The 21,624-nt window shown below is 44.6% G+C and overlaps 1 protein-coding gene across 1 annotated transcript in view; it reads left to right on the top strand.

Annotated features, from left to right (window-relative positions):
* USP9X (ubiquitin specific peptidase 9 X-linked) overlaps nt 1-21,624 on the top strand; it is a 5,037,693-nt gene that overhangs the window by 1,874,089 nt on the left and 3,141,980 nt on the right. Inside the window, exon 14 of the mRNA XM_044071835.1 lies at nt 1,491-1,612. Within this exon, the coding sequence (XP_043927770.1) occupies nt 1,491-1,612 (122 nt within the window). The remainder of the gene's footprint in view (nt 1-1,490; nt 1,613-21,624) is intronic.

A 21,624-nucleotide genomic window follows, 5' to 3' on the forward strand; every position in this document is an offset into this window, starting at 1 on the left:
GACTCTTGGTGTGATTCTTGGCCTCTTTCTCAAACTTCTAGAATGAGTTGGAAATTCTGCATGTACTTGACTCTTCACAATATTACACTAGGAGAACAAATTAAGTCAGTAGTAGTCCCTCTTTTAGGGTGGAGGGGAAAGCATCAAAAACACCCAGCAGTCATTAAAAATACTAAATTATTGTTATTTTCTGCCATGACAAGTACAGTAAAGCTATGCAGGACACTATAAGATCGCAGACTACATGAACATGTACATCCGTAGCATATGTTGGACATTTTCTTCTGTAGAGGCACCATCTTAGAAGCTACCACATAGCTGTTGTCCTCACAGTTAAATTACTTGTTGGTACAGTTACCAAGTGGTAGGAGAGGTCGTGGCCCTTGTTTGTTTTATGGGATCCTTTAAGGTGTTCCTCTCTGAAGAGTATATATAAACTAGCCATTGAAATCCAGCCAGAGATTAAAATGCAACTGTTAATAGTGACCTTCCCAGGAGAAAATGTTGCACTTGTATTGAGGTGCTTAATCATAAGCTATATCAAGGGAAGTCACCCATAGAAAAACTGCTGTGTTTGCATTCCTTAAGATGCTTGCACTTGTTTTTCATTGTAAATATTTTCTTTTTTCTCAGTTATCGCTGGGTTGTAATTGTATTATACAAGGGACGGTTTACTGCATGCTTACTTTCCTGTGAGGCCCGTATAGGCTTAAGAATGAAAGCTTTAAGGGAATTCACTCTACTAGACATAGATTGGAAAGCTGTAACTGTACCACAAGTGATCTGAGTTTGGTTACTGGCTTGGGTACTTGCAGAAGCTGGCTAAGGAGGATCATTGGAGTGAGCGGCCCCTGGAAAGGAGGCATGTCTGGCTTGCCACACATACGTTTACTTAGTGGATTCATACTCTGCATCCGAAAGGAGGAAACAGGCATGCAGAGAGATGCATCTTTTTAGGAGGCAGTAAATACAGACTGCTAAGGGGGTATGCTTACAAGGAGAGAGTGCATGTTTTGCCGTATGACCAGCAAGCTAGCATGCCTTACCCACCTTACTCCCTGAGGGCTAATAGGAATTCCTGAACAGGACCAGATGGGGCTTGTAGGGCCCTCTTAGAGTCTGTCTGTAAATTTCTGGCTGCCATTCCACCAGGACTGGGGAGCCATTGAGCAAAGCCCTGGTGGAGAAGGACAAAAAAAATAGAATTTAGCATCATTAGCTGAGCTGTGTGTGACGGCTTCTCATACCAAGATTTCGTGAAACGTCATAAATGTATGGTCCTTAACAGGGATAAGGGCATTTGATAAACTGTGTCTCAGCAATATGAGAGCATATGATATATGCACTTTTATGTTGTGCTTTATTTTACTCAGCTGTACTTTCTGCATGCAGCACTGTGTGGTGTATAAACATTGTTTTGATTTCTAGCATTGAAGGAACTTTGTAAGCAAGTGTATTTTAAATTTGCTTATGCTTTCTTTTGATGACAGGTTGTAATTCAGGGAAATGACGATATTGCTGGCAGAGCTATTGACCTTCTTAAAGAGATCTACACTAACCTTGGACCTAGACTGCAAGTTAATCAGGTAAAAATGCTTGAAGTGCAACATTTGTATAATCAGAAATAGATGTACACAGGGCTGTGAAACACTTGTGTACCTAGCAGCATTTTTGTTATTTCTCCATCATACAATACTTGGTGCAGTAGTAAATGCACAGATCATTCTGAATCATAGCTGTATAAGCAGAATTATAATAATCTTAATGTCATTAATTTAGCAGACTGAATATTGGTCTTGAGTAGTGTGTTTCAGAGCAAAAATTAGAAATAAATGGCATTATGTAACATTTTCACTTTACATATCAGGTTTTCTTTTTTAATCTTTGTCCATTTACTTGGGTTTGATATGGAGTTTTTTTTCATATGCTTACATATAATTGTAAAAGTATAGGTATGAAATGGAATGCTGAAGTTAAAGAATAGGCATTTATTTACTTTGAAGAGGTTCTTTAATCTGTCTTAAAACCCTTTATTGTTTGATTGGATATGACAGTTTGGCAGCTGGCCGAATTGAAAGCAGAGTAGTTTATCAAAGTAATTTTCTTGCTGGTATTTGAGGCCGTATTGCTTGAACTTTAATATGAAGTTTTATAAGTAGATGGCTGCAGTAGTGAAGCTTTATAATATTGAAAATGCGAATGGCAAGTAGGCAACTGACTCTACTACTGGAAGCAAATGTAATTTCCAGCAGCATAAAATGATGGGTATATGACCGATGAGCGATATTTTATTATTGTGATTTGTAAAAGGTGGTAATTTGAATAGGAGTTTAGAGAAATTAAGAGGAAGCCATATTCTAACTTCAGAATAAGAATGGTGATCAACATTAGATCACTGTTAACCGTTGTCTAAGCTGTATGGGTTCCACCTACTCAACTGTTACTGGCCAGCTTTTCAAAGCTGAAAGGTACCCTCCATGTGCTCTGATTGTCAGGGGCTCAAGGGGATCTTCATATAAAGGACAGAGTATGGAAAGCCCAGATATTTCTTTCTTTGGTGGGCCCATGAAAGTATAGATTGTTAGCAATCCTTCAAGTTTGAGAAAATAAGTACCCTGTTGGGAGGACCTTCCAATAATTTATTTATTTTGACAACAAAGAAATTTTTCTGTGAAAATGTTTTACTAGGAAGCAGATTTGAAATTGTGGAATAACTGTCCTTGTCAGGGGAAAATACTTTGTGAATGCTTGTGTGAACACCTGTGCAAAAAAGTCTCTCTCTTTTTTCCTATTAATTATGAACGTTTTAAGTAGGACTTTGTGGTTGTATTTATTAAATTACCTATTTTTGAGTGTCTTAAAAGTTTGACACCTTCAGACTCCACTTCTTTTTTTCAATGCTTCATCCACTGCTGAACCCATGGAGCAGTTACTAGTCTGTTTTTTCCTTCCCTTGACCACAAGAAGAAAAAATAGGGAGTCTTTAGGAGTCGGGCTGGCTCCAGTTGTGCCTCTTCCACTGATGAAGGACTCTGTCCAGTTTTGATTCCTCAGACCGCTCATCCTTTTCTCCTCGTCCTCCTGGTGTAGCACCTACAGCTACCAAGGATGAGTGTTTAAAAAAAGTCCTTTGCAGCTCTCTGATGCCTTCTGTGTGCAGAACTGTCATCGTCTTCGAGTCTAAGGCGCAAGTGTTTTATATAATATTTGGGATAAGTAGCCTGAGTCCTGGGAGATTGGACCTGCTTTGGGCTGGCCCTTTAAGGAATCTCACAGGAAAAGGAAAGAAAATGGTAAATTGTAGCTTCTGCTATGCTTCTATTTATTTTTTTGGAATTAGTTTTGTTGAAATTTGTTACGGAGTTCATGTCTGCTTCCATTTCTCTTGCTAAGAAAAGGGAGTTTTCTTCACTTTGACTCTGATATTCACTTTATAATAGCAGGATTTGGAGGGTTAGGTTTGCCTCACGATTTTCTTCTCAACCTGATGATTCTACTGAGAAAAGTTTCTTCAGAATTTCCTCCAGAAGACCGTTTTTTCTGAAACTTTAAACTGAGTTTTTTTTTTTTATTTTCCAGTGGGGTCAGAGTGAAATCTGTTCCTCGGTCAGCAACTGTTTATGCTACGTTTTTCTGCTGCAGAAATGGTGTCCTTGAAATGTCAGTGTTGCAGTATTTATAGCCAGTGGGATCTCATGGCAAGGATAGCCCTATGTCTGGCCAGTGTACCAAAGCCTTTAACTCTTAATAGGAGCATACATCAGATGTATGCTCCCTGCATCAGTGTAGGGCATAAAGGTTACATATGGATTCTGCAAACTTATGACTGCTTTTCTGCCAGGCTGAATGCTGTAGTTGAATTTCCATCTGAATGCTCTTCATTGTGTTGGTTATACTGGGCCTCTTTCAGTAAGTACCCTGCTGGAGTTCATTTTTTCTTTTACATAACATTTTTAGAGTTCATTTCATCCAAGAAAGAGAAATGTCAGTGTAGGAGGCAGATTACTCATAAAGATAATCATGCCAAGTGTAAGTTTTGCCTAGGCACTTCTCATGACCACGTTTAGTGCTCTATCAGGCTTTTGTGCCAAAGACAACTCACAGGCATTTGTCTTCACTTTACATTTATCTTGAGAACTCCTGTCTCAAGTTGTTGGCCCCAGTGTACCATGGCTGAATCCACCTTACAGCGCGGTACAGATGCTGCTTAAGAAAAAGGCCAAAAAGTCAAGGTCTGATACTGCTACTGTCCATCTTCCAGACCTCACCTCTTTTGAGGTGGATGATATGGTTCTGGCATTTATTGCCAAAGTAGTGTCCCTGTCGGAGGCTGGCATGGAACTGAATTCTCATATGTCTTCCAAGGCTTTGCAAATGTCTGCAGCAGATGTGGAGGGGGAAAGACGGTTGGTATTTGAGGGGCCGAGAGGGGATTTCCCAGATCTTAGTTAATGAGGAAGTTCCAATACCATAATTGAATCAGGGCAGGGTTCTGATCCACAGGAGAAACAAGACTAAGCATATTTTCCCCCATTCCGAAGGAACCTCAAAAGTAGTGGCTTACCCTCTGCCAAATGCCATTACCTTATGATTATGGATCTGATGCTATCCATTTCTTCATTCATCACCACAGGGTCTTGGATCCGAGGCTCTGGCTCCTCCCTCTCCCATAATACCCTGCTGCCCTATAATACCCAGATCTCATTTGCCGTGCTTCCTGTGCAGCAGTGTGTCCTCTGGCTGGTTAAGTAAAAATGTTCATAGGTTCATAGGTTTATACTAGGCTATCTGCCCTAAGGCATTTATAAGCCTAGCCCAAATTTTTGTGGCTTACGCCACCCCTTATATGAAAAAATACTGTGCCCATTAGTTTGTTGTGCCTCTGTCCAGCAGTGACACAGAGATGATTCCCGGGGTAAACCTACGATCTCCCATCCACAGGTCTAGATTTCTCTTGAACAGAGTCAGCGAGGTGCTCTGCCTCACATGGACCGGGATTTTATTCCACAGCATAGGGAGTCTCTGAGTGATAAATCTATCCCTCCAGCACGTCCTATTTATATCCGTTCTAAGGTTTAAGTCGCTTGCTCTAGTGGTTTTGGTGGATTTGGATTTTTTGAGGTGGAGCATGTCCATTAATTCCGGGTTGGACATGGCCTTGTATGTCAGGCACATGTCACCTCTGAGCAGACGGTATGCAACTGAATAGAGCTGGAGTTTCTTCAATCTGGCAGCATATGACAGATTTTGGAGTCCCTTTATCCTTTTGGTGAGGAACTTTTGGGGTCTCTCCAATTGCTGCAGATGTCGGGTGAGATACATCCCGAATGGGGCATTGTACTCTATCATTGGTCTGATAAGTGAAGAGTACAGGGGAACAATGACCTCACTAGATCTGGATGTGAATCCCTTCATGATCAGGTGGGCAATGTAGAAGGTCTTTCTAACCACTTTAGCAATGTGAGTGTCAAAAGAAAGGCCACTGTCAACCTGGGTCCCCAGGTCCCTGATAACCTCTTCTGTGCTTAGTGGATTGCCACCTATATGGTAGCTTGGGGTTACCTTGTTTTTCCCGAAGGGTATGACTATACATTTTTGGCGTTTAACTTCAGGCCATGGCTCTGGCACCAGCTATCTGTTTCCGTGAGTCCCTTCTGAAGGATATCCGTGTCTGATGCACTTTCCACTATGGTGCCCAGTTTGCAGTCGTCTGCAAACTTTATCAGCCAAAGTCCTCCTATGTTGGCCTGTACTTCTGAGAAGTAGATGCCAAACAATAGGGGGCCAAGGACCGAGCCCTGTGGGACACCACTTGTGACTGGCTTGGAGTCTGACACAGCGCCAGCAACTCTAACCCTGTGGGTTCTGTCCTTAAGCCAGTTTGCAACCCATCTTGTGACATATGGGTTTACATTTAAGCTGGTAAGTTTTTCTACAATACCCGAGTGGGGTATTGTGTCGAAAGCCTTTGCAAGGTCAAGGTAGGCTATTTATTTTTCTCGTGTCTAGAATAGTTTTTTTCTTACTAGAGTAGTTTAGACTAGTTCTGGCTGTTTGCACGGGTCCCCCGGATCTCCACCTGATGTCTCCTTTGGAGACATCCTTGAGCTCCACAAACAAAAGGGCAGATGGTCTAGAGGGACTTGTGTCCTATTTTGGAACTCTGTGAACACAGTCTTTCAGTGAAGAAATCAAAGTTCCAGATGGTCACTCCTCAGTCCATTCTGTCACTTTTACACAAACAATTGGATGTGCTCTGTGGACACGTACTATCACATCAAAATAGACAGGCGTTCCAGGAGACATCTTCGCTTCCGGCTGGGAGCCAATCATTACCAGTTCAGTGCCCTGCCCTTTGCTCTCTCACCACAGCCTCCCGGGTGTTTACCAAATTCATGGCAATGGGTAGTGGCTCACCTGCAGCTGTAGGCGTTCCAGGTCTTCCCCTATCTCCATGATTGGCTTCTCACGGCACCTTCGAGGCTTCGACTGGTTCAGGCGATTCAGTATGTTCTCTGCCTCTTTCATCAGCTGGAGATAATAGTCAACCTTGCGAAATCCATTGTGATTCCCACTCAGCAGTTGGCGTTCATAGGAGTTCAGTTTCAGCGATTGCATCTTTACCTCTGCACAGAGTTCAGTTGATACGAGATCAGGTCACACAGATATTGTACCTGTTGCACCCCCCCGGTTCAGTTAGTTCTTCGGGCTCTCTGAGCCATGCCCTTGGCCATTCTTGTTCCTCTGGCCAGGTACCACATGCATGTGTTACAGTGGAGTTTAACTGTCCAGTGGCTAGCTCTGCTTCATCCTCTATGACCATAAGACTGACACCTGTGTGTAGATGTCACCTCCAGTGGTGGCTTCAGTTGCAGGAATCTCTCTCTAGGCAGGCTCTTCTCTCTCTCCCTCCTCGCACAGCCACAGTGAATATGGATGCCTCCCTGCTGGGGGGGGGGGCGGGGGCATTTTCGGGGGAAGACTGTACAAGGCATGTGGTCCCCAGTAGAGACCAAGTTGCATAGAAACGTTCTAGAGATGAGGGCAGTGATGTTGCAAACCTTCCAAGACTGCCCCTCCCTCTTGGGACGATTGATTGCAATTCAGACAGACAACATAGTAGTCGTCTGGTATATCAACAAATGGGGGGGGGTAGCGCATTTTTACCCATTGTGCAGAGAGGCCATGAGAGTGTAAGAATGAGCCATGTCTTCAGGCCACTTTCTTATTGGAACCTACATACCCAGAGATTTCCAGCGTGTTGGCGGACAGGTTGAGCAGATCTACCTTGAGTCCTCATGAGTGGTCCCTCAATCCTTCAGTGATGAGTCAGATTTTCGATCATTGGGGTCAGCCATGCTGTGACCTTTTTGCTTCCCTAGTCAACCACAAATACAGCAGGTATTTTGCCCCGATTCCCCTCCCCCCTCAGGGGGAGTCACTCAGGGATGCTTTAGTCCACGATTAACCTCTGGGTCTCATTTACGCATACCCTCGTATTCCCTTAATACCTAAGGTTCTGCAGAAAGCACAACACCTGAGGACATCCATTATCCTTATTGCCCCTGTCTGGCCATGTCAGACGTGGTTTCCCTTTGTCAGATCTCATCTGAAGTGTCCGCCATGGATACTGGATCCCCATAAGGATCTGATTTCCCATCCATCTGGGCTTCCTCTCCCAGATGTTTGGACCCTATGCCTAAACGCATGGTTTCACCAATTCCAGTGATCATTAAACTGTCCAGGCTAATATCCCCCATTAAGCGCATCATTCTGGCTACCCAAAAATCCTCTACTAGAGAAGTGTATAGAGGTAACTGGAAAAGGTTCTCGATCTGGGCCAGGAGCAGTAGTCTGGATCCCTTTTCTGCTTCAGTTTCAGATATACTTTTGTTGTCTTCCCTTTTCCAAGAGGGAGCAAGTTTTTTCACTATTAAGCTGCAGTTGGCAGCGATTTCCAGTTTTCACGAGAGCTCTGAATCCACCTTTTCACCTAGGCTTTGTAAGGCTTTTATGAAAGGGGTTTTCTGCTTAGGCCTCCATTTAAGGACCCCTTGTCTCTGTGGGACCACATGCTGGATGTCCTATTCCTATGTTGCAGTATTCTGCATATGGGATTACCCTTCTAGTCTCGCATGTGTACGGCCATTATCCAAAGCTTTCAGTCCTTCCTAGGTGCATGAGATGTCAAGTCTAGGCGAGAGTACATGGGCCACAAAAGTGAAGTCTGCATTCAGCGTCCCTCTGAACTTTCCAGCTGCCAGTCGTATGCCAGGTGTTCCTGCTTACGCTGACTACTGAATCAAGTTTCATGCTAAGTACCCCATTGGGGATCGTTTCAGTTCTTCCTTTTGTATTGCTGCCTTTTCATGTCATCCAGAAAGGGTAAATGCCAGTGCAGCTGTCTGATCCCTCATAAAGATACCCATGGTAAGTGTTTGTTCTGTCTTGGGCAGTTGCACGATTATAAGGCCTGCCCTATTTGCCAGGTGTTCGTTCTGAAAACATTGCACAGTCATTTGCATGCGCTCAATTTGTACTTAGAGAACCAACGTCTTAAGCAACATCCAAAAAAAAAGGCCAAATCTTTACGGCCTGTAACACCTGCTGAGCTTCTTTCAGCCAATCCACAGCCTGTGGCTGACATCGGCCTGGCTTTAGGATCTGGACCCATATCTGCCACATTGGATGTCGCGGGTACCTCTGAGGAAGCCGTACTACCAGTGAGCGAGAGCATTTCCTCAGAGGCTATTCTGGCAATCGCTTTGGACACCGGAGGGGGGGGGCCTACATGTTCAGGGGAGCCTTCCGATTCCCTCCCTCAGACATTGATGCCCTTTCCTAAACAGACACCCGTTGGGACTCTCAAGAGGAGAGAAAAAAGGAAGCATGTTTCTCATCCAGCAGAAAGTTTTCAAGACTGGCAGGCCTTTAGCCAAAGCCTTTTCTCAGCTTTTTCATGGCTCTGATGCCTACATCAACTGCTCCTGCATCTTCTCCTCTCCTTAGTCCTAGGCCTCAACCTGCAAAGATAGTTACTAGAGAAGAGGACATCTGTTCAGATTCCTCAAATGATTCCCTGTCTTATAATTCACAACTCTCTTCTCCCTTGGGATGTCGATCCCCAGAGGAAGAATCTATAGACCCAGATTCCCATGTTGGACTTTACCTTCTCTGAAACTATTTCTAAAATGAAGGAACACTTCAAATGGGAATCCACAGATATGGCTGAAATGCAAAAGAGGTACTATGACCTCATTCAAATGGAAACACCTAGCCCTTCAGCCATTCCTCCTGTACTGCCTGCTTTTATCGATGCCTTTCGTCTGCATCTCTCAATCTGGACTCGCAACCTCCTGCTCCTCATAGAGCAGTCAGACTGTTGATTAAGTGCCCTCCTGCAGATCCAGCTACCATCTCTGCCTCCACAGACAAAGCTTCCAAACTCTTGACTACCACCACCATCCTTCCTGCTGACAAAGACAGTAAGACTATGGAAAGGCTAGGCAAAAAGATTTACACCTCCTCCCCTTTGGCATTTGGAGCTACTAATTACCAGACTCATATGGCAAAGTACGCCCCGTCTCTTCTAGACTCTGCCACCAAACTGTTGGCAGACATTGCAGACTCCTCTGCCATATCAGCTATGTCTTCTCTACTGGCCCTTTTCATCCCAAGTCACCAGGCATTCAATTAAATGTAGCTATGATGCTGCAGAATCCTCAGCAAGGTCAGCAGTTTCAGCTTCTGCACTTTGCAGATACTCCTGGCTGCACTTGCAACCCCTGCCAGATGATTTCAGAGCTAAGCTCAATCAAGCACCACTTGACAGTGCTGCCTTATTTGGCTCAAAAGTAGCAGATCTTTTCAAAGCCCTCCAACAAAAAGGTAAAAAGATGCAGGATCTTAAACATCTGCTAGTTTTTCCTATACCTAAATTTTACAGAAACTATCCTGTGAAAATGCAGTTACTCAGGAAACACTCAAGTCCTGTTCTTCAAACTAGACATAGGCAAGCAAGAAAGAGAAATCCTTAAGCTAGAGCACCTTCCTCCTCTAGTCAAAGGATGCCCTTTCAGGGCAGGTAGTGTCTGACTACCTGCCACTCCTGCCTCCCCCACCAGCTGCTTCCATCCCCGTCTGCTCACCTTTCCCATTTCCTTCCTGTTTGGAAATCAGGTCACTTCAGACAAGTGGGTCCTTTCCATCCTCCAAGATGATTACTTCCTGTCATGGATAACCTCTCCAGTAAGTCTAGGCAGGCCACGACCTCTTGCTCACCAACTGCCTCTCCTGCATCCATTACTACAATCCCTTTTAAGCTAGGGCACTATAGATAGAATTCCTCCATCCCAATTTGGAAAAAGGTTCTACTCAAAGGTTTTTTTGGTTCCCATAAAATAAGGGCCATGGAGACCCATCCTAGACCTTTCAAGGCTCAATCCTTTCTTAAAGGTGCCATTTTTTAAAATGCTGATCCTGCTAGCTCAACACATTCCCATAAGACCCACACACAGAAAATACTTAAGATTCTTAGTGAGCTCCTCACATTTACAGTGCTTTTCCTTGCCTTTTGTAATTTCACCCGCACCCAGAGTCTTCACCAAATGCCTGGCTCCGGTAATGGTCTTTTGCAGGACAAAAGGGATACACAGATTCCCATACCTGGATGGCATGCTTTTACAGGCTGCAGCCAAAAAACACTCCTAACACTTATCCAGTTCTTGGTGCATCTCCTACAGGCTCTTTGGTTCTAAATAAACTTCCCAAAGTCCAACCTCACACTAACCCAAGACATTGTGTTCTTAGGGTGCAGAATCTGTACAGACTTGATGGAGACATACCAGCAAATGTGAGTTATCTTACAGAACACGTGCAATGGATTCTACTCTCCCTCATCTGACTGCAAGGCAGTACTTCAAGCTTCTGGGTTACATGGCAGCTACCATTTTCATGTTACCCCTAGCTCGGTTACACATGAGAAAACTACAGTGGTACCTATGCTCTGTCTGGAAGCAGCACAACCACCCACTGGAACACATTGTGCCCTTGCTTCCATGCCTAAAACAAGAGATCTTATGGTGGTTGGCTCAGGTGAACCTCAGACCTGGACTCCCCCTCCAACCACCTCAACCTTCTCAGGTCATATATACAATCGCCTCAGTCCTGGGGTGGGGGGACACTCTCGGCCATCAAAAAGTTCAAGGCCTGTGGACATGCAGGCAGAAAACAAAATGAGGGAGAACGTCCTAGCCCTTTAGGCATTGACTCCTTTCCTTTGGAAGGGATCTCTCCTGATATACACAGACAGCACCAGAGTCCTGTGGTATATCAACAAACAAGGAGGGACCAAGTCCTACCTACTCAGCAGACTTTGCTGTACTAGTGTGAATAGCCAATTCACAGGGAATTATCCTGAACGCAACATACATTCTTCCTTTCCACAATTCCCAAGCAGATTTGTTGAGCAGAACCAGCACAAAGTCATTAATGGATGCTTCACATGGATATCTTCCTGTACATGGTCCACAGATGGGGGAGTACACCACAAATAGACCTGTTTGCCTCTGCAGCAACAGGCAACTTCCTGGATACTCTACCAGGACACCAGACCCACAGGCACTTCAACACATGCCTTCACTATCTCATGGAAGGGGAAATACGTTTATGCATCCCCCCTTCCCTCTGATTCAGAGAGTCCTGCTACGGATTCAACAGGACAATCTGAAAATCTTGCTCGTGACTCCCTACTGGCCCCGACAGCATTGGTTCCCCTTACTCCTACAATTGCCCAAGGGCAATCACTACAAGTTACCCATGGAGTGGACCTTCTCACACAGCACAAGGGATCTCTAATCCACCCATGGTGGCAGCTGCTGCACCTGACCCTGTGGCGGATAGGCTTCTGATCCCATACAGACACCTTTAAAAAGAGGATGTGCTCAGTGTCCTGCAGGAGGCCAGGAAACCTAACGCTAGAAAAATCTTAACTGTCTAAATGGAAAAGGTTTATTTTCTGGTGTCAAATTAAGCAGCTGGATCCACTTAACAGCGACATTCCCCTAGTGCTGTCTTACTTGAGTGAGTTGCTTCAGACTGGCTTGGCCTACTCCTCTATTAAGGCGCACCTGTCTGCTATTTCTGTATGCCTACCCATGGATCCCCCTTGGCATCCAGGCTCCCTTCGAAGCTGTTCCTCAAAGGGGTCCTATATCTCAAAAACCCCCCGCCCCCAGAAACATCCTTCTCGGAATCTCAAATATGTGCTGGATAAGCTTATGCTGCCACCCTTTGAGCCTGCTGATCAAACTTCCCTAAAGCTTTGCACCTGGAAGACTGTCCTAGTGGCTATCACTTCAGCCAGAAGGGTATCGGAGCTCCAGGCACTAATGGCTACCCCTTGCATTCTTGTCTTTCATAAAGACAGGATTACCCTCAGGACAAAGCCATCTTTCATGCCCAAGGTAGTCAATGACCTGTTTCTCAATCAGGCCATCCACTTACCTGTTTTTTATCCAAACCCACAAGGAAGAAGTGAAAGGATACTTCATTTCCTGGATGTTCACAGACAAATTAGATTCTACTTCCCCAACACTGTCTGTCAGAAAGACTGACCAACTTTTCATAACTTTCCACCCTAGAGCACTAGGGAAGGCTGTGTCCAAACAGACTATTTCAACTTGGATTTCCAAGGCCATTACCTTCTGTTACCAGCACTATGGTAAATCACTTCAGGGTACAGTAAGAGCCCACTCTACTAGAGCCATGGCATCCTCGGGGGCTTTCTTCAAGGGCCTGGACACCACCTCTCTCCTGGAGGCAGCCACCTGGTCTTCATTTGACACCTTCACCAAACACTGCAAACTAGACCACATCTCTAGGTCCAGGGTAGGGTTCGTTAAGGCTATCCTGCATGGGTTCCTGGAATTTACTTTCATACCAACCTCCCTTTCTCAGTGAGCTTTGGCACTCGCCCATATGCAGAATACTGCAACATAGGAATAGAAGGAGATAGAAAAGTTGTGTAAGAACTTACCATAACCATAGATCTTCTTTCTTCCATGTTGCAGTATTCCTACCCTCCCTCCTTCCCCTCTTTATCAGCTATGTTTCCCTCTCTGGATGGCAATGACTTGGCATTGCCCTATTAGGACTGGCCCCGACTGAGACCTTCAGTTCTGAGGGCTGGTGCATGCTGATGTCACTTTTATGGCCCACATACTCTCGCCTAGACTTGACATGTCGCGCACCTAGGAGGGATTAAATGCTTTTGGATACTGGCCATACGTACGGGAGACTAGAAGGGTAAACCCATATGCAGAATACTGCAACATGGAAGAGAAGGACATCTATGGTTATGGTAAGTTCTTACACAACTTTTCTTTCTGCAGTCTTTGACTAGGAGTCCCTTTGAACTTGCTAGTTCCTGTGATCTCAAGTTTCTGTCTTGGAAGACAGCCCTTCTGGTGGCTGTTATTTCAGCTAGTAGGGTCTCAGAACTGCAAGCTGTCACCATTACTCCTTACTTGACTTTTCACAAGGACAGGTTTTCTCTGAGAACGAATCTCTCCTTGCCCAAGATTGCTTCCGAGTCCACCCTAAATCAGTGTATTCAGCTTCCAGTATTATTCCCCAACTATTCCAACAGAGTGGAGTATGTCCTTCATACCTTGGAATGTTCACTGACAGCTGTGGTTCTACTTGCATAGGACTGAAGATTTTTGTAAATCAGAGCAGTGTTTTGTGGCTGTTTCTGCTAACAGATGTGGCCTTCCAGTCTCTAATGTCACTATGTCTAAATGGATATCTAGCTGCATCTCTCTGGTCTACAGTCTTAACCACCTAGAGGTTCTAGCACTTGTCAGGGCCCATTCTGCTAGATTGGTGGCGACTTCTTCAGCCTTTGTAGCAAGGCTTTCTGTTGATGAAATCTGTGCTGTGGCCATTTGGGCTAATACTCGCACCTTTATATATCCCATTACAAGTTGGATTTGATTTCTAGAAGTAGGGCTTCTTTTAGCTCCACAGTGCTTCAACATGATATTTATTCCTTGAGGCCTCCCAGGAAATATGACAGCTGAGGACTCTAACAATGTGATGATGAATGAAGACCTGGATAACATCAGATAGGTATGTACTTAACATAACCTAGCATCTGTATTATCCTACGCCTTCATTCATCACATTTCCCACCTGCCATCCCCCTACTTGGTTCAATTGTTGAGGAAGTTGGAATGGTTTCCTTCCACCTTTGTAGGAGTAGCCTTCAGGATTATGTTGGCAAACTCTATCTGGGGATTAGAAGGCACCAGGACATTAAGGGATGAGGGAGGAGCCAGAGTCTCGGATCAGTCTGTTAAATGTTGCCGACTTGGATCCGATATCTGATCCAAGACCCTGTGGTGATGAATGAAGACATAACACATGCCAAGTTGTGGTAAGTGCATAACTTTCTCTGAGGAGGAGTCCTTAAGTCCTGACTCCCTTTAAAATAATTTGTCCTTCCATGTCACTGTTGTATTCTTAAGAGGGGATCTCCTGCCCACGTCTGACCAGCACACCAAAGCCTTTAGTAGTTACAGGCACTGTAAGTCACATGTATGCTCTCCACGCAAGTTGTAAGGCATAAAGCTGACCTACAGATGCACACATTCAGAACTTTGCCGCAAGTCCAAACACCATCACTGAATGTCAGTCTAAATGCCTTTCTTTTTTTGCTGGTTACCGAGTCGTTTTCAGGTAAGTGCCCAGTTGGGGTTTATCCTTAACTATCTTTATTTAGTGTTGGTTGATTTCATGTTATCCAGAAAGTGAACATGTGAGTGTGGGAGGCAGATTCCCTATAAAGACTGTCATGACCAGTGTCTCTTCTGTTTGGGTACTTCCATGACGACAAAGTGTTCTATCTGCCAAGATGTTCATCGTGTTTCACTGCTGCAGTCATTACACTTGGGTTATCCTACAGTCAGGCGGTCCCGCAGTCGGCCAGAGTTCCAAAGTCTTGGTCCGGTGTCGGTTGCTGTCTCCTCCTCCCTGACGTCAGTGCGTCAGGGGTATATAAGAAGCAGCCAACGCCATTTTCTTGCCACGCGGTGCCCGAAGCAAAAGTAGTTCGCAAGTGCCGGTCAGCCGACTCTTGAGAGATCAAATTCTATTTCGGAACCAAAGTCTTCAATAAAGCTAAGTACCCCGTTGGGGAAAATTTTTCTTGCCTCAGACCGATGTCAGTAAAAGCTAATAATTGTATTTCTTGTGGGAAGCAAATGCCTTATAAGGATTTTCATTCTTACTGTATTCCATGCCTAGGCCCAGATCACAACATCACTAGTCGGTTTTGTGCTAGATTTAACAAACGCACTGTTAAACGTCAGTTTGATTTTGCTCGCCATTACTTTAACTGAAGGTTTAATTATACAATGCCGTCGGAACAACCGACTGGAATGCACAAAAAACGCAAAGATAAAGATAAGGACTGGCATCCGAGGCCCAAAACTGATGATAAAGCCTCTTCTAGGCCAGTCTCCGGTTTGCCGGTTTTCAGTGAGGCGCTTTCGCAGCCCCTGACACCCGCTACCTCAGAACCACAGGCCACGACAGACTCCCACGTGGAGGTGCCTAGGCCTCTGGATAACTCACTGTGTTGGGCCAACGGAGACTAACCCTTCAGATGGGTCCGGAGCCGCTGAGTAGGCATCGGCTTCTGAGGGTGTTTTCAGGCCTACACAACTTACCATTGCAACTACAGCCAAGACTAAACCTGCATTAGAGACAAAGAAGCAAGTACAGCATTCACCTGGACAGGCCTCCATGCCTAAAAACAGATGCTCAAAATGGCCAAAGACTTGATAAATCTGATCAAGGGTTCCCATCCCCCTCCTGATAAAAGGCCTAGGCAGGATACAGATTATGATTCATCTGACCAGGTTTCTATATATTCTGATTCCTCTCCTCTTCAGACCAGGGATCTTCTTTACCCCCCTATGAGGACTCTGATGCTGAAGAATCAATTCCTTCAGCCTCTCCTCCTGAGAATTACTCTTTTGGGGAAACTTTACATACCATGAGGGAGCATTTCCATTGGGAAGGCCAGGATTACTCAGAATCCAAGAAAAGGCTCAGAGACTTTCTTTTATTGCCTCAGCACAGGCCCCTTGCTATTCCGCCTGTGTTGGACATTGTGGATGATGTGTTCTCTGCATGTAGTTTAAATCCTGATTCTTTACCCCCAGCTCCAGTCAAGCCAGACATGTACTACAGAGTCCCTGACTCTCACAAATTTCTTCATAAAAACCCTGTTGCTGACCCAGAAACTATTTCCCAGGGTCCCAAAGGGGTAAAGGCTTCCACGGCTAAAAATCCAGTTCCCTCTGATAGGGATTCTAGAGCATTAGACAGATGGGGGAAGAAAGTTTACACCTCTGCAACTTTAGCAGTGAGGGCCCTAAATTGCCATTTTCACATGCTTAAATATCAACAATATTTACCGTCTCAATTAAAACAGAAAATGAGTACAAATGCAGAACAACCTGATTATAAGGAAATGCAGGATTTATTGTATGCAGCTGAACAAGTGGGAAAGCATACTTTGCAATGTGGTTTTGATTCATTAGAAGCTTCTTGTAGAGCAGCAGTTACAGGATCTGTGATTCGAAGGCATGCTTGGTTGAAAGAACAAAGTTTACCAGATCATGTTAAGGCAAAATTATTGGATGCTCCTTTGCAGCAAGATAATTTATTTGGTATTAAGGCAGAAGAGGTATTAAAGAAAATGGAGGATAAGGCAAAATCTATGCAAACAGTGAAGGATTTCTTACAGGTACAGCCACCACGATTTAGCAGAAATTGGCCTACAAAAAATTGGTCCTTTCCAGTGTCAAGACAGGCCACAAAGAGGCAGAAACAGACACCCAAGAGGAAGATCTCAGCCACAAGGCTCTTACAGACCACGACAGTGGGGTGCTTCAACCCCAAAAGGCGGTGAGGACAAGTCACGACCTTACATGAAATGGTCCCAATCACTTCCCCCCTTCCAATGCCAATCTCTTCCCTTTTGGCAGCTCCCTTGGGGGGGGGGGGGGGGACTAGCACTTTTTTATCAAAACTGGCAAGCAATCACCCAAGACAAATGGGTGCTGAATATTGTGTCTCAAGGTTACAGGTTCCACTTTCGCACTTTACCAAGGCTAAAAGGAATGCCAGACCTGTCACAAAATCAATGGACAGAGGAATAAAAACAAATTACAGCCCTCATGGACTTGAGAGCTATTCAAAAAGTACCACCACAGGAAAAAGGACAAGGATTTTATTCAAGGCTCGTCCTGGTCCCCAGAAAGGACGAAGCCTGGAGACTCACTCTGGACCTTTCCACTCTAAATACTTGCCTGGATGTTCTGAAATTCAAAATGTTGACACTACAGCAGCTCCTTCCCATGTTGGGCAAGAAAGCTTGGCTTGTTACTTTGGACCTCAGAGGCATACCTGCATGTCCCTATCAGACAAAATAGCAGAAGATACCTCAGATTCATAGCTGGCTTAATGTACTACCTACTCTTTGCACTGCCCTTTGGCCTATCTGCTGCACCCTGGGTCTTTACCAAGTGCCTGGCACCAGTAATTGCATTTTGCAGACAAAAAGGAATTCAAGTATTTCCATATCTGGACGACTGCCTGATTCAAGCAGAGAGCAAGGACATTCTTCTAAAGCATCTGGCGTTCATAAAAAGATTAAGTTGCCTAGGGTACACAGTAAACGAAAAGAAATCAAAACTATTGCCCTCACAAGAGATAATATTCCTGGGTGCCAGCTTAAATACAATGGCCCAGATGGCTTATCTCACGCCAGACAAACAAGGACAACTGACTCAGTATTTTCAATTGATGGCAACAAAATCCTAACTCCCTGCAAGAAAAATTCTGCACGCCTTGGGATTCATGGGATCCTGCATACTAATTCCATATGCAAGACTGCATGTGAGGAAATTACAATGCACCTAAAAAGTGTTTGGTCTCAACACACTCACAGCTTGGAAACAGTAATACCACTAATTCCCTGCCTACAACAGGAGTTTTGATGGTGGGCACAGGCATGTCACCTCAACAAGAGTCAGCCTTTCACTCTTCCCACAGCCAGGCAGACTTTAACAACAGATGCTTCAGGTTACGCTTGGGGAGCACACATGGCAGGAAAATGTATTCAGGGCAAATGGACCACAGACCAAATGCATCTTCACTTCAATTAGAAAGAGATGTTGGCCGTACAAAATGCCCTTACAGCTTTCAAGGATCTTCTGCATCCAGGACAATTACTATTAAAGACAGACAACACCACAGTAATGTGGTACATAAACAAACAAGGGGGCACTCATTTTTACCCCCTATGCAGACAAGCCATGACCTTGTGGAACACAGCTCTAACCTATCAAGTTCATTTGCAAGCACAATTCCTGCCAGGGAAGAAAAACACACTGGCAGACGACTTAAGCAAAAACATCATGGATCCTCACGAGTGGAAATTAAATCCACAAGTCTTCAGCATGATAATGCAAAAATGGGGGTGCCCGGGCATAGATCTTTTTGCCTCACCACTGAATTACCAACTAGAAAAATTCTGCACAGGACTTGCACAAGCATGAAAAGTGGATGCTCTTTCGTTCAGCTGGAAAAGCCTAAATGTTTATGCCTTCCCACCTCTGCCTCTCCTTTCAAAGGTACTCCTAAAATCCAGACAAGAAAAAACACCAATTCTGATTGCTCCAGACTAACCACTCCAGCATTGGTACCCAATCTTAAAGAACTTAGCTCGAGGTCCGCCTTGGATTTTGCCTCAAATCCCATACCACCTGACTCAGCAAAACAATCAGATTCTGCACAGTCAGCTCAAAACCTTAAATCTGGCTGCATGGCAGATTCATTAGCCAAACAGACAACTTCTCTCTCTAAAGCTGTTACGGATGTCATTTTGGAGGCCAGGAGGCCTAGCACCAGGAAAGCTTATTCAGAAAAGTGGAAGAAATTCTGTGCCTGGAACCAGGTTCAAAACCTTGATCCTCTTGTCCCTAACATTCCTCACATACTACAATACTTAACTGAGATGCTGGTCAAAGGACTATCCTACTCATCCATTAAGATCCATGCTTCTGCCATCTCGGCTCATTACAACACAGATCCTCCTATTTTCTCTCACCCATTGCTAAAGCAGTACCTCAGAGGGGCTAAAAACATAAGACCGCCCCGGAGAGCACCAACACCAACTTGGGACCTCAGTTTCGTTTTGGAAAAGCTCACTTAGGCTCCTTTTGAGCCAGCCAATTCAGCAGAGTTAAAATATATGTAATGGAAAACTGCACTGCTTCTGGCAATAACCTCAGCACGAAGAGTTTCAGAACTGCAGGCACTAATGGCAGTGGAGCCTTTCATCATTTTCCACCAAGACAGGGTTTCTCTAAGAGCAAACCCTTCCTTTATGCCTAAGGTGGTATCCAATGTGGCTCTTAACCAAACTATTCACTTGCCAACATTTTATCCAAATCCCCAGAATAAAGGGGAGAGACTTCTACATTCCTTAGACATACACAGACAATTGCGCTTCTACTTGGACAAAATAAAAGCTTTCAGAAAAACTGAACAATTTTGTATCTATGCTGCAAGATCACAGGGCAAGGCTATTTCAAAGCAGACCATTTCAAAGTGGATAGGACACTGTATCCGGTTCTGCTACACACAGCACGGGAAACCTGTACCATCAAACATTAGGCCACATTCCACCAGGGCAACTGCTACTTCTACTGCCTACATTAGAGGAGTACCTACCAAAGACATTTTGGAAGCTGCAACTTGGAGTTCAGTGCACACCTTTACCAAGCATTACCACGTGCCTCTTTTATTCTAGATCCAGAGCTGGCTTTGCCACTGCAGTGCTGCAGGGCGTTACAGCCACACCAAATCCTCTCTAGAACCAGCCACCCTGACACAGCTTTGGGATTCAACCCAAGTGTAATGACTGCAGCAGTGAAACACTATGAACATAGTACAGTTTTGTATCTACCATAAATGTTAGTGTCTTCACTGCTGCAGTCCTGGTTACCCACCCACCATCCCCACTTTCTTAGCTGGGTCTTTTCTATGACTTTCTACACTATTATACCTATGTGGTGTATTTGCTGGTTGCTACAGGTTTTTTTTTATACCTTATATGTTTTGTAAGCAATATGTGTTGCCTATCTTTTTGGGGGCACCTGACATCTGGGGCAAGAAAAACTGAAGAAAATTGCATCGGCTGCGTCTTGTATACCCCTGACGCACTGGCGTCTGGGAGGAGGCGACAGCAACCGACGCTGGACCAAGACTTTGGAACTCTGGTCGACTGCAGGGACCGCCTGACAGGATAACCCAAGTGTAATGACTGCAGCAGTGAAGACACTCTAACATCTACATTTATGGTAGATACAAAACTGTACTTTTGTGCCCCTCAAAACCCTATGTAGTCCTTTTTCATCACCTATTTACCTTGAAAACCAGTGTCTTAAGCTTTTGGCTCAAGGTGCTCTGGCGTAGTCTTCCCATCTCGTGGGTCAGCCGTCGGCCTAGATAAAGAGCAAAACAATTAGGTTTGATTTGGCTGCTGTCCATCCTCCCCCAGACATGTCTCAAGGCTAGTGAAAGAGTGAAGGATCTCCAGTAGTTTAGGACTCCTCTGCTATGACCCCTTAGAAGTTCAGCATGGATCTGACTTCTCCTGTCCTTCGAGGCTTTAAAACAAGTCTGCTGCAGACATTGAGGTGGGACCTCAGCTGATTCTGTCCAAAGAATGTTCATAGATCTTAGTGAAGGAGGAGATCCCTGCTATGCTGAGTGTCGTCAATGGTCTGATACTCCCCAAGGTGTTTTTTGCAGATGTCCCACGGAAAAAGAAACAAAACTAAGCACATTTCCCTGCAGCTCAGGATCCCCAAGAAGAATGGCAGGATTTTACAGGTCTATGTTAGCTCACCGACCGCTTAAAAAAGCGAATGGTGATTAATCGACCCTATGTAAGCGAAAGCTTACAATCTCACTGTCAGAACAGCGATTTTTTTTCCTAGGGAAAACAAACAGCAATCCACACACAAACATTTAAAATCTTACACCTAACCCTACACTAAACTATACACAACTAAGTATCCACTTAGCTTAACCCAAACCCTAAGGTCCGTCACTATCGCACACTCCTCACCCGCTCCCTAACTCACCCTAACCCTCACGTCCACACAATCACACACTTTCCTGAACCCGACCTGTAACTTTCCACCACAGCGCTGAAAATACCGAAGCCACAGAAACGGACAACCAAATTCTTTCCTTAGGAAAAAATTTGTTTTTCTGTTGCTTCGATATTTTAAGCTTTCGCTGCATAGTGTTCGATATTAGAACATTCGAAGGTTTGCAACCTCTTGCAAAACAGTTGTAAACAACTTGGCTTGTTAAATGCTTTAAAGCCTCTTCAAGGGGTGTTTGTGCCCGCTCCTCTTAACAAGGGCCCTGGAGTTAATCTGAGGGTCAGGATTTTGGGGGAAGATGCTTTAGCCTTAATCCCTTCCAACTTTAACTATGATTTTAAGGAAGGGGATTCTATTAGCCCAGATTCCT

This window comes from Protopterus annectens, chromosome 5.part0, assembly GCF_019279795.1.
Source record: "Protopterus annectens isolate FY-2018-M chromosome 5.part0, PAN1.0, whole genome shotgun sequence".
Lineage (NCBI taxonomy): Eukaryota > Metazoa > Chordata > Ceratodontiformes > Protopteridae > Protopterus > Protopterus annectens.